This window comes from Cnephaeus nilssonii, assembly GCF_951640355.1.
Source record: "Cnephaeus nilssonii genome assembly, chromosome: 24".
In the NCBI taxonomy this organism is placed as follows: Eukaryota; Metazoa; Chordata; class Mammalia; order Chiroptera; family Vespertilionidae; genus Cnephaeus; species Cnephaeus nilssonii.
This window is the reverse complement of record NC_137095.1, coordinates 6,224,617-6,238,602: the sequence shown is the minus strand read 5'-3', so window position 1 is coordinate 6,238,602 and position 13,986 is coordinate 6,224,617. Positions and strand designations below refer to the sequence as shown.

The window sequence follows — 13,986 nt, the reverse complement described above, 5'->3', positions numbered from 1 at the left end:
CCGATTCTCCCTACCCTTCCAAAACCTTAGGAGAAGGCGCTGGCAGTCTCAACGACCCCAACAAGGAGGCGCTGGCTAAGACGGAAGTGTCCCTCACACTGACCAACAAGTTCGACGTGCCTGGGGACGAGAATGCGGAAATGGACGCGAGGACCATCTTGCTGAAGTGAGTATCCGAGGTGGGAAGCATGAAGCCCGTGGACTCCAGCGACCCCTCGGCCCCGGTGAACACGCCCGCTTGCTTATACCCTAAATGGTGACCTTGGCCTTGGGAGCCTGTCATAGTGGTGGGCCCTTCACATATGACACTCGGCCTAGGACTGATCGGCCTTGTTTGCCAATAAGATGCTCAAGTGAAGTGTCCGTCTCGAAGATCCCCGCCTTGGCACCCGCTCTGTGAGAGTCGCACGACTCAGTCTGGGGTCTTGAGAACCAGGAGGTGGTGACTCTGCCGCTGCTGCGTGGGCCGTGGAGAGGAGGTGGGACACCTGCTAATATTGAAATGTTCCCTCCGTTTCCGCCCAGCACAAAGCGTTTAATTGTGGACGTCATCCGGTTCCAGCCGGGGGAGACCTTGACTGAGATCCTGGAAACCCCAGCCACCAACGAGCAGGTAAAACCGAGGGGTCTAACGTGGACTCTTAACAAGGCAAAGAGGTGCCCCCGGGCTGGGGGGGGGCACAGGTCACACGAGGTGGTGGCCTGGGGTTGGACAGAGGGTGGTGCTGGGTAAGGCTCGTTGAGAAGGTTGTTGGCTCCTAACACCAGAGGCAGCTCACTGGCGCGTCCATGCTGTATGCGAGTGTGTTTTCACTTAACTCCAGGCAGAATCAGTGCATCTGCCCGGTAGTTTATTGAGTATTAATTATATCGTTAGAATTTTGTTAGGTGCCTTGGTAGATAGAATAAAAGTACAGGATGTGGCTCCTGAACTCCACCAGTTCATGATCTAGCTGGGAAGATGTGAGGTATACACTGAGTGGCCAGATGATGATGATCTCTGAACGCATAATCATCTGGCCACTCAGTGTATATCCTATAGAATAAAAGGCTAATATCTAATATGCAAATTGTCCCCTCGACCATGAGTTCGACCAGCAGGCAGGCCGGCCAACCGCCCATGTCCCCTCCCCCTGGCCAGGCTGTCCGGACCCCACCCATGCACGAATTCATGCACCGGGCCTCTAATACATATATATATATATATATATATATATATATATAGAGAGAGAGAGAGAGAGAGAGAGAGAGAGAGAGAGAGAGAGAGAGAGCTACACACACACCCAGAGCCACACACACACACACACACACACTGAGTGGCCAGATTATTATGTGTTCAGAGACCATAATAATCTGGCCACTCATTGTATACCAGAAGTGATGAAGGAGCCTTCAAACGTTACCTGAAGCACTGGCTGTGAACGTGCCAGACATTCAAGAAAGAGGCCGGCGAGGAGCAAGGCATCAGAAAGAGGTGGAGCTGGAGCCACGCTTAGAATGGATAGGATGTGAGGCAAGAGGGGCGGGCAGTCCAGGCGGGGGAGCGTGGGAACCGAGGCACCAAGGGCGGTGTGATGTGGCCAGGCCTGCATCTCTAGCAGGGAGGCCTGTGGGGAGGGGAGCAGCGAGAGCTAAAACCTGAGGACAGAGGATGTAGCACCAAAACCTGGACAGGAACTTGGCACTGGAGAGAAAAGGAGTGAAGAGCCTTTGTAACCGTGGGGACCGCTTGGTGCCGATTAATTTGGTAGCGCCATCAGAGCAGATGGCGGTGAGTCATCCGGGTGTGTGATAAGGTCCCAGGCCCGGGTGCTGGGGGGCGGCGTGGCAGTGGGGAGGAGTGGATGAGTCACTTCATGTTTAAGGCTCCTGTTTCACGTTCTCATAAAAGGAGAGAAGTAGGTCAGGGCATTCGTTTTCAGATTTTGAACATACGAATCCTTTCCATTAAATGACAGTTTACTTGGAAGCCTAATTAAAAATATACATGTGAATATATATGTGTGTGTATGTTGTGTGTGTGTTTATTGATTTTTAGAGAGAGGAAGGGAGAAGGATAGAGAGATAGAAACATCGGTGAGAGAGGAACATCATTGATTGGGTGCCTCCTGAGCGCCCCCTACTGGGAATCGAGCCCGAAACCCAGGCATGTGCCCTGACCAGGAATCGAACCAGCGACCTCTTGGTTCCTGGGTCCTCAACCGCGGAGCCACACCGGTCTGGCTGGAAGCCCAGTTTATAAAGCAGGCAGAATTGGAGCTTCTCTGACAGCTGCAGGAATGGGGCCCCGGGAGCCCCGCTTTCGGGAGCCCTGTGGCACCTCTGGGCGTCCCTTCAGGCTGCACAGAGGACTGTTTAAAAACACTGTTTTAGCCCTGGCCGGTGTGGCTCAGTGGATAGAGCGTCAGCCTGCGGACTGAAGGGTCCCAGGTTCGATTCCAGCCAAGGGCATGTACCTTGGTTGCGAGCACATCCCCAGTAGGGGGTGTGCAGGAGGCAGCTGGTCGATGTTTCTCTCATTGATGTTTCTAACTCTCTGTCCCTCTCCCTTCCTCTCTGTAAAAAATCAATAAAAATTAAAAAAATAATAATAAAATAAATAAATAAAAACACTGTTTTAAGTGAATCCTCCGCTTTTAGCAGCTGCAATGGATCACTGAAGAGATAGGTGTGTGTTGAGGGGCAAGAAAAGAGGCAAAGAGACATCACCAACAACGGCAACTTGTTGAACCTGCAAGGAAGTTAGACGTGAGGGAGGGACCCGTCTTTACTGAGGACCTGATGCTCGTTGGTGCCTTCCCCGCGTTCCTCCTCCATTGAATTTTTGCCCTTTCCCCAGGAGGCGAGTCTGTTTGTCCTCATGTTACAGGCGAGTTAACTGACTTGCCTGCGATCATCTGATCGTCGTGGCAGAACCAGACTGGGCTCCCGCTGTCTCACTCCAGAGTGTGCGCTCGTTGCCCTGGGTGCTGCAGAGTAGCCTGGACATCGGGGGGAAGGCAGAGTGGGGAAGGGAAACGCGCCAGTTCGGGGGGGATGACAAGCCATTCCACATGTGAGCCTCTCAGTACAAGCAGCTCAGAACGTGGCACTGGCGCCCTAATGACAGCGATTTGGGACCCGTCAGCACGGAGGTGGTCACTGACATACTGAGAGTGGACATTACAGAAAAGTGGCCACCGGTCACTTGCAGGGCAAGAAGAAAATGCAGAGCCCTAACCGGTGTGGCTCAGTGGATAGAGCGTCGGCCTGCGGACTGAAGGGTCCCAGGTTCGATTCCGGTCAAGGGCATGTGCCTTGGTTGCGGGCACATCCCCAGTAGGGGGTGTGCAGGAGGCGACTGATCGATGTTTCTCTCTCATCAATGTTTCTAACTCTCTATCCCTCTCCCTTCCTCTCGGTAAAAAATCAATAAAATATTTTTTTTTTTTTAAAAAAAGAAGAAAACGCAGAGACGAGCGAGGTGAAAACTAGGAAAAAGATTTGGGGGATGGTCGTTGGTGATGAGAGTGGCAGATGCAGAAGCCCGCTTGCAGAGTTAAAGACGAAAGTGCCGAGTGAATTGAACAGCAGGTGTGGGTCCTGTGTCGGGCAGGGACAGACTGGGCAAACATTGGGTGTTGACTGGGAGACATAGAAGTGTGAAGGGAAAGTCTTTGTATTCTCAAGATCCTGGCCTTTGCAGCGTGTTTAAAAGCAGAGGGAAGGCCGGAGCGTGATTCGGCACGGACAGGTGGCAAAAAGAATCAGCAAGAAGAGACTGAGCCCTGGTGTTGCCCTGGTGTAGTTATAATATTTATCGAGCTGCGTTTCAAATAAAATGAGGCGGCTCCCATGTCTCAGCAGGTGATAGGGGAGAGACGGTGGATTTTGTAGCCAGTAGAGCCCAATCTCCCGATTGTACCTAAGAGTCCAGGACAGAAGCCCTAAGAAGCCAGGTGATTCAGAGATGTAAAGCAGCCCTAGCCCGTTTGGCTCAGTGGATAGAGCGTCATCCTGCGGACTGAAGGATCCCAGGTTCGATTCCGCTCAAGAGCACATGCCCAGGTTGCAGGCTCCATCCTCAGTAGGGGGAGTTCGGAAGCAGCTGATCCATGAGTCTCATCATTGATGTTCCTGTCTCTCTCTCCCTCTCCCTTCCTCTCTGAAATCAATTAAAAAAGAATAAAGGTTAAAAATATAATTAAAATCAAACAAACAGATGTAAAGCAATCTGCCCCTGCTTGGTGCAGTTTCTCTGTCAGCTGCCGGCTAAGCGTGTTCCCCGTTGCCAGAATGCAGTGTGGGAGCTGTGTGCGTGAATTCGGGGCTGGGACCGGGGCACTGAGGTTACCGGGAACTTCTTCCCTGTAGGAAGCAGAGCATCAGAGGGCCATGCAGAGACGCGCCATCCGCGACGCCAAAACTCCCGACAAAATGAAGAAGTCCAAATCTGTCAAGGAAGACAGCAACCTCAGCCTGCAGGAGAAGAAGGACAAGATCCAGGCGGGCTTGAAGAAGCTCACGGAGCTGGGGACCGTGAACCCCAAGAACCGGTACCAGGAGCTGATCAACGACATCGCCAGGGTACTACTGCCCGGGGACGGCGGGGGCCTGGCCACATTTCTCCCTCTCCCGGAGGCTCCTAAAGAGACAGTAGCTATTCAGATGGCAGCGTATCTGCAGTTCATGGCACACCAGTGTCCTTTCGCCTGAAGAATCGTCTCTGATTCTTCTAACACGAGGACCTGGTCCGCCCTTTGATAACTCATTTCAGAGACTAAATTCATAGAAAGAAGACCGAACTAGAGCTTCCATGTCTCTATTTGTCTTTGACCTCTTTGGAAGTTTCCAGATCTTCCTAATGATTTCTGTGAAACCTAAATTGACATTGAGTTGATCATCAACTCCTTATCTTCTTCTCCTTCTTCTGACAACCTATTTAAAAGGCTTAACCAGCTTTGCATGTAAATTCTAAGAATGTGGAAGCCCATAAAAGTAACACATTTCCCCACCTTTAGAAAATACAAATCGGGGGGGGGGACATGGATGCGATCTGAGTTTCCTTGTTAATTATTGAACATGAATTGCTGCCTGTTAAGAATGGGTGGTCATGCAAGGCACAGTTTAAGCACCACTGGGTTCTACTGTTAATGATTCCAGGGGCACAAAGATATCGGACATGGTGTTGTTGTTTTTTTCATTTTAATACTTGTGTCCCAGGATATCCGGAACCAGCGGAGATACCGGCAGAGGAGGAAGGCCGAGCTGGTGAAGCTGCAGCAAACGTACGCTGCTCTGAACTCCAAGGCCACGTTCTACGGAGAGCAGGTGGATTACTATAAAAGCTACATCAAAACCTGCCTGGACAACCTGGCCAGCAAGGGCAAGTGAGTGTTTCTTTTAAAGATTTATCCACATCGGGGCGGGGGAGGGGGGACAGGGGTGTGTGTGTGGGTGCGGGGGGGGGGGGGGGGGGAGCCGTAGAGGCAACTGAAGTGACATGGGGATTTTTTATTTATTTTTCATCCTCACCTGAGGACATTTTTTCCATTGATTTTTAGAGAGAGTGGGAGGGAGGGGGAGAGAGGGAGAGAGAGTTCTATCAATGTGAGAGAGACACATCGATTGGTTGCCTCCTGCACGGACCCTGATCGGGGCCAGGGATGGAGCCTATAACCGAGGTACGTGCCCTTGACCAGAATTGAATGCAGGACCCTTCAGTCTGTAGTCCGACGCTCCGTTCCTGAGCCAAACCAGCTAGGGCTGGGGACTTTTTAACTTAGAACACACTGGACCTCTTTATTGCATTCGTTCTTCATTTTGCTTCTGATCTTCTAATCATTTGTGTAAATTGCTGGTCCCATTTGCCACTGTAGGATGCAGATAAGCACTGTGTGGGGGGTTTTACAGGTACTTCTTTCTAAACATCTCTTGTTCCGAAATGGCTTCCTAGCCCCAGAAATTAAAGAATCAGGATGGACATTATCTTGTGGCCACACCCTGTCTGTGCCTCAGGATCGCTTAAGGAATATTAAACATTGCGGTTCCTCAGCCTCACCCTGTAGCTCCTGGGGACGGGGTCTCGGTCCCTGACTTTCCTGGCAGCTGAGGAGTGTGTTGCACCAGCCGAAACCGTTAGCCTGCCCCTCTGTGGGGAGGGAAACTAGAAACCCAGAGAGGCGAGCTGGTCCGTGTAGGTCCTGCTTGTAGGTTAGTTTCTATTTTGCTCCTAACTTTTCATTTTAAGAGTTTCCAAGCTTCAGGAAAGTTGAATGAATAGAACAGTAAACACCCACATACCCTTCGCCTAGATTCTTCTGTTCTCATTTTGCCATATCGGCTTTCTCTCTCAACACCCAGGTCCCGTTCACCCGGCTGGCAGGGCTGGTGCCTGTGATCTTTTGACATGCCCCCGTTGTTCTTGAGAACTTCCTGACTTTATAGCACAAGGTGTTCCTGGTTCAACTTGTACTTCCCCTCCCCAGGCTGGGAATTAGCTTTTTCTCCAAACATCCCTGGTTCCCTTTAGAAGAATGGTATTTAGACACCAAGATCTAGGGACTAAGTGTGCGCATTGCCATGAAGTCGTCATTGCTTCTAGGTCCACTAAGACAGCTAGGGTCTCGTTTCCTTTTTAAATAGTATTCCACTGTGAAGATAGATATAACAACTGGCTCAATAAATTCCCCATTGGTGGGCATTTACGTGCTTTCCAGTTATGTATTTTTGAAAATTCTGCAACAAATAACTTCTTGTACATATATCATTTTGCAAATGTGAACATATTTTTTTAATATATATATATATTTTATTTTATTTTTTTAAAATATATTTTATTGATTTTTTACAGAGAGGAAGGGAGAGGGAGAGGGATAGAGAGTTAGAAACATCGATGAGAGAGAAACATCGATTCAGCTGCCTCCTGCACACTCCCCACTGGGGATGTGCCCGCAACCAAGGCACATGCCCCCGACCGGAATCGAACCTGGGACCCCTCAGTCCACAGATCGACGCTTCATCCACTGGGCCAAACCGGTCAGGGCTAAATATATTTTTATTGATTTCAGAGAGGAAGGGAGCAGGAGAGATTGAAACATCAGTGATGAGAGAGAATCATTGATCTACTGGCTGCCTCCTGCACACCCCCTACTGGGGATTGAGTCCGAAATCTGGGCATGTGCCCCTGACTGGAATCAAATCCAGGACGCTTCAGTCTGCAAGCTGGTGCTCTATCCACTGAGCCAAACCGGCCAGGGAATATATTTTAAATTAATTTATTTTTTATTGTTGACTCTGTAAAAGATGTCCCCCACCTTTGCCTCCCTCTGCCCTGCCCCCGCCCCTCCTAGGCTTTCACCACATTATTGTCTACAAGGATGTCCATGGGCTCTGCATATATGCATATATGTATGTTATGTGGTTGATGTCTTCCCATGCTCCCCACCCACCTCCCTTCCGAGATCTGTCCGTTCCATTTATCCATGTCTCTGGTTGTGGGCATATTTTTAAAGATAAATTCCTAGAAGTGGAATTGCTGGGTCAAAAGTTTTGTCCAGATGCGATTTTGATAGATATTTCAGTTTCCTTCCAGAGGGATTATTCACATTTCCACTCCTGCCAGCATTTCTGCCCCATTTCCTGAGACGCCCCTCACCCCCTTTGGAGTCCCAAATCCCTGGTTTTCATTTGTCTCTATTTTTCCTTTGCTTATTTTTCTTATCACTTCTTGCCTCAGTTATCCCAGTAACTTCTTTTTTCTTTAAATATGTATTTTATTGATTTCAGAGAGGAAGGGGGAGGGAGAGAGATAGAAACATCAGTGATGAGAGAGAATCATTGATCGGCTGCCTCCTGCACTGGGGATCAAGCCCACAACCCGGGCATGTGCCCTGACCGGGAACCGAACCATGACCTCCTGGTTCATAAGTCAACACTCAACCACTGGACCATGCCAGCTGGGCATCCCCAGTAACTTCCAATATCTGTTTCTTTTTCCTTGTTCCCATTCCTCTGTAATAACTATGCAGGCTTAAACTCTTTTTTTGTTGTTGTTGTTAAAAATTTTTTTTTGTTGATTTCAGAGAGGAAGGGAGAGGGAGAGAGAGATAGAAACATCAATGATGAGAGAGAATCATTGATCGGCTGCCTCCTGCACGCCCCCTACTGGGGATCGAGCCTATAACCTGGGCATGTGCCCTTGACCGGAATCAAACCTGCGACCCTTTAGTCCGCAGGCCGGCGCTCTATCCACTGAGCCAAATGGGTGAGGGCCAGGCTTAAACTCTTTTAAAAAGTACTTATTCTGAGATGTTTATATTCTTCCCCTGCACAGCCGAGGGGTGTAGAGTGACTCCCTCAAGCTGGCATTAGGAGCCCTCACACTTGCTGGTAGGTGCACATAGAAAGATGAAGACACTGTCAAATTCATGGTGTGTTCTCAAATGTAATTTAAATTAAAGAGAAAACCAACTTCGTAATCTTTCCCCTGTTTTGCAGCGATATTGCTTAGGCTAATCCTAATATTTATTTGCCATTTTAGAGTTGATGTTATTTATTTACCCTTGTGTATGGGAAGTTCGTTTTCTGATCCCATATTTTCGAATTACCAACAGAATCAAAGTAGATAGTTATAGAAAGTGACACGATGTCATCTTCACAGGGTCTCCAAGAAGCCCAGGGAAATGAAAGGGAAGAAAAGCAAAAAGATTTCTCTGAAATACACGGCAGCAAGATTACATGAAAAGGGGGTCCTTCTGGAAATTGAGGACCTACAAGTGAATCAGTAAGTATTTGCTTTTTAACTTTATTCTGTACATTGATTTTTTAAATTTATGCATTTACTTATTTACTTTTAATTTATGCATTTATCACATCTTTATATTATTGCCTTTATTTCTCTTAGCAGGATGATCATTTTTATACTTTTCTATCTATTTATATATATGTATATATGTGCAGAATTAGAGCCAATACTCAGAGTTAATTGTCTGTTATCAGCAGGAAGTATTTCTTTTCCTTGTTTGTGGAACATTTGTCTCGGGACATTTTCACACCTGCTGTGTGGATCCCATTTTAATTTTTCCTCTTTAAAACAGGAAGCCATTTCTCCCATTTCTTCTGTTTCTAAACAAAGACAACTTGTAAAACTGAGTCTCTGGCCCTGTTCCGCTCTCACATTGATGTTTCTCTCTCCCTCTCCTTCCTCTGTCTCTCTCTAAAAAAAAAAACGCCAATAAAAATATTTAAAAACAAACAACAACAAGAAAAAAACCCTGAGACTCTGAGCCCATTAAATAATTTATTCCCATTTCTAAGCCCCGGGCAGCCACCATTCTGCTTTTCTGTCTTATTTTTTCTTTTTTTTGTGTGTGAGTGGCTTATTTCACTTACCATGCTGTCCTCACAGGCCATCCATGTTGTAACATGTGACATTTCCTTCCTTTTTTTTTTTTTTTTAAATATATTTTATTGATTTTTTACAGAGAGGAAGAGAGAGGGATAGAGAGTTAGAAACATCGATGAGAGAGAAACATCGATCAGCTGCCTCCTGCACACCCCCCACTGGGGATGTGCCCGCAACCAAGGTACATGCCCTTGACCGGAATCGAACCTGGGACCCTTGAGTCCGCAGGCCGACGCTCTATCCACTGAGCCAAACCGGTTTCGGCTTTAAGGCTGAATAATACTCCATTGTGTATATAAACCACATGTTGTTTATTCATCCATCCATCGATGGTCATTGGGTGGTTCCCACCTCTCTGCTATTGTGAATAATGCTACCGTGAGCAGGAAAGTGGAAATGCCTCTGTGAGATCCTGCTTTCAATCCTTTTTGGATAGATACACAGAAGTGGGATTGCTAGGTCATTAGATAGTTATGTTTTTAGTTTTTTGAGGAACTGACATACTGTTTTCCATATTAATTGAAAAACTGTTTAACTTTTTTATCTATTGCCAAAATATTTTTCACTTGTGTCTGAAATGTGCATGAAAGTGCTTACTTATCTCACGACTTCCTTTCCATCAATGAATAATAAAATAATCGTTGATGTTTTTGAGCTTAGTAGTTTAAAAAAAGAATCTCATTTTCAAGTTTTGCATTTCTTTGAATTCTGTGTGTGTGTGTGTGTGTGTGTGTGTGTGTGTGTGTAAAACGTGGCTTATTGTCTGGATTCTCTCTGGTCATTGTTTCAATTAGGGATCTTGGTCTTTTGGGGCATTTTTTTTGGTTGGGTACTTTATGCATTTTTCATTTCATAATATTTATTAGCTCTTCTCTTATTTCTTCATCATTTCCCACTACTGTTCAAGTGCCTGCCATTATTTGCCTCTCTTACTTCTTTTTAATTTGCTACCATGGGCTTAGACACCAGATAACAAAAGAAGTCAGTTAAAATAAAATTGTCACATAAAATAAATATCTCTAAGGAATGACCTGTGAGGCTCTCCCGTTGAGTAAAATGCATGTGTTTTAGGGCCTGGATTTTGTGACCTCTCTTAGCCTCTCAGTCCCTCTTCTTTTGTTGTTGGTTTTGTTTTAAGATTTTTCAATGCCTTAGTATTTTTTTAATACATTTTTTATTGATTTCAGAGAGGAAGGGAGAGGGAGAGAAAGATAGAAACATCAATGATGAGAGAATCATTGATTGGCTGCCTTCTGCACACCCCACACTGGAGATCAAGCCCACAACCGGGGCGTGTGCCCTGACCGGAATTGAACCTGGGACCCTTCAGTCCGCAGGCTGACTCTCTATCCACTGAGCCAAACCAGCTAGGGCTCAGTGCCTCTTTTGCATCTTTCATGGTCTCAGCTCTGTTCACAATACAGTAGGTCCTCGGGTTACGTCGGAGATCCGTTCCTACGGTGCAACGTAACGCGATTTTTGCCGTAAGTCGGAACCCACCTACCTAAGCACCTACGTCACTCACATGGAGCACATACACAGCAGTAATGAAGTGAAACAGTAAAAAAATTCAAAAGAAAGATAACAATTCCTGACCTTTACTTGTGGTAAATAAATGATAAAAAACAAAGCACATGTGTACATACATCGAAATGACAGAACTTTTTTTTTTTTTTTTTTTAATAAATAAATGGGAGATGGCGATGTAACCACGAAACGACGTACGTCGAGTCCGACGTAACCCGAGGACTGTCTGTAGATAAGGTTGCTCCACAGTTGAGTTCTGGAAGTCTGGGGTGACGTGTTTTGATCACTTGGAGAACAGCGTGTTCCCACCTTCTTCTGGTGCCATAAAACTTGCGGGCGTGTAACATGTTGAGAATGAATGATGTCTTAAATAGAGTGTTCCCCAAAAATTGTATATACACTTTAACAGCTGATAACTCACTTAGTTTTGAAAATAAATTGTATGTTAGTAATCATTGACATTATAATCATTCAAAGTACGTATACGTTGGTTGGGGGACGCCCTCTATGTTCAATAATCGCAATTATCTATGGTGATACTCGGTGCATGTGTATCTGTAACACCCACTCTGTCCAGAAAACCTCTTCTCTTCGCTCTTTTTGTTCCGACCCCCTCTTGTTCATTTAATCACTTCTTCCAGTCTTTTTTTTTTTAATATGTTTTTTATTGATTTCAGAGAGAAAGGGAGAGAGAGAGAGATAGAAACAGCAATGATGAGAGAGAATCATGGATCGGCTGCCTCCTGCACGCCCTCCACTGGGGATCGAGCCCGCAACCCGGGCATGTGCCCTTGACCGGAATCAAACCCAGGACGCTTCAGTCCGCAGGCCGATGCTCCATCCGCTGAGCCACACCGGCCAGGGTGCTTCTTCCAGTCTTCAAACATGTGTGCGTTCTCACACACCCTCTTGTCGCCCTCTCCTCCCAGGCCAACTTGCTCTTGATTCTCCTTCTATCCAGGTTTCGGCAGTGGCCACGTGGCAGGCCAAGCGCATTCCTCTGACATCACCCCTTCAGTGGCCATTGGCGGCATTCCTCAGTGGCTCCTCTTTCAGTAGAAAGCAAGAGAGCTCTGGCCCTGACCGGTGTGGCTCAGTGGATAGAGCGTCGGCCTGGGGACTCAAGGGTCCCAGGTTCGATTCCGGTCAAGGGCATGTACCTTGGATGCAGGCACATCCCCAGTGGGGAGTGTGCAGGAGGCAGCTGATCAATGTTTCTCTCTCATCGATGTTTCTAACTCTCTATCCCTCTCCCTTCCTCTCTGTAAAAATCAATTAAATATATTTAAAAAAAAAAAAGAAAAGAAAAGAAAGCAAAAGAGCTCTGGGAGGATTGGGGGGGGGTGCGGGGGGGGTGCCATTCTTCTCTCCAAACCCAAAGCCTTCCCACGCGGCTTCACCTGCAGACGTCCTGGGACCTTGACCTTGTACCCCTGTGTCACTCCTGAAGTCACTGTTCATCTCCTCCTTTGCATTTCACAGGATATTTTTATATGAGAACATCAAAATCACCCCCTTCTGATGTTATGTCTCAACAGGTTTAAGAATGTTATCTTTGAAATCACTCCAACAGAAGAAGTGGGAGACTTTGAAGTGAAAGCCAAGTTCATGGGAGTCCAGATGGAGACGTTCATGTTACATTACCAGGTGGGTGTGCACCAGGTGGAGCTGGGAGCCCTGCGTCGGGGGTGGTCGTGTTCTCATCCAGGTCGGAGAGACGGGAGACAGAAAGCAGTCGGTGTGTGGCGGCGAGCTGGGCTCCACTGCGGAGAGAGGCGCCGAGCCCGGTTTCTGTGTGATGTGGTCTGTGCGCCCTGGCATGTGGGAATCCTCAGAGAGACGCTCCCTGAGGCTCCCATTCGTGTTGCCACTCAGTGCAGCTGATACCTTGGACGCGAAGAAAATGCTTAAGTGTACGTCTTGACAGTACACCATTGTAAGCCTACTCGAGCTCCATATCCTTTTTTACTTTAATTTTTTAAAATTATTTTATTGATTTTTTACAGAGAGGAAGGGAGAGGGATAGAGAGTTAGAAATATCGATGATAAAGAAACATCGATCGGCTGCCTCCTGCACACCTCCTGCTGGGGATGTGCCCACAACCAAGGTACATGCCCTTGACTGGAATCGAACCCGGGACCTTTCAGTCTGCAGGCTGACGCTCTATCCACTGAGCCACACCAGTTAGGGCTAATTTAATTTTTTTTATATCCTTTTTTAAAGATTTTGATTTGGTAAAGGTGCTTAAAGGAGTATTTCTAACAAGATGTGCGTAAATTGCATCTTTGTGAACTGAATCCTTTTTTCAAGTTTTTATTCCTTACCCGAGGATATTTTTCCATTGATTTTTTTTTTTTTAGAGAGAGGGAAAGACAGAGAGAAACATCGATGTGAGAGAAACACATCGATTGGCTGCCTCCTGCACGAGCCCCAAACCAGGGCCCAGGCAGGGGAGGAGCCTGTAACTAAGGTACGTGCCCTTGACCGGAATCGAACCCAGGACCACTTGGTCCGCAGGCTGATGCTCTATCCCAGTGATGGCGAACCTATGACACGCGTGTCAGCACTGACACGCGTAGCCATTTCTGATGACACGCGGCCGCTGAGGTGGCTGCATGCCGAGGATGAAACATTTGCTGCTCCTGAGGATGAAACATTTGCGAAATAATGTTTTTTCCTCAAAGTGACACACTACCCGAGTTATGCTCAGTTTTTTGGCGAAGTTTGACACACCAAGCTCAAAAGGTTGCCCATCACTGCTCTATCCACTGAGCCAAACTGGCTAGGGCTATTTATTTTTTAAATATGTTTTTATGGATTTTTTTTTTTTTTGAGAGAGAGGAAAGCAGAGGGATAGATAGAAACATCGATGATAGAGAAACATCAGTGATCAGTTACCTCCTGCACGCCCCCTACTGGGGATTGAGCCAGTAACCTGGGCATGTGCCCTGATCAGGAACTGAACCCGGACCTCCTGGTTCCCGGGTCGACACTCAACCATTGAGCCACACAGGCCGGCTGCTCCACATCCTTTAGAGGAGCCTCCGGGAGGGGCCGACTTATTTTCCTCTCA

General features: G+C 47.1%; 1 protein-coding gene across 1 annotated transcript in view; it reads left to right on the top strand.

The window, feature by feature from the left end:
* IQGAP1 (IQ motif containing GTPase activating protein 1) overlaps positions 1-13,986 on the top strand; it is a 109,615-nt gene that overhangs the window by 91,661 nt on the left and 3,968 nt on the right. Inside the window, exons 32-37 of the mRNA XM_079764044.1 lie at positions 31-166; positions 526-613; positions 4,354-4,566; positions 5,203-5,369; positions 8,642-8,764; positions 12,451-12,559. Of these exons, the coding sequence (XP_079620170.1) occupies positions 31-166; positions 526-613; positions 4,354-4,566; positions 5,203-5,369; positions 8,642-8,764; positions 12,451-12,559 (836 nt within the window). The remainder of the gene's footprint in view (positions 1-30; positions 167-525; positions 614-4,353; positions 4,567-5,202; positions 5,370-8,641; positions 8,765-12,450; positions 12,560-13,986) is intronic.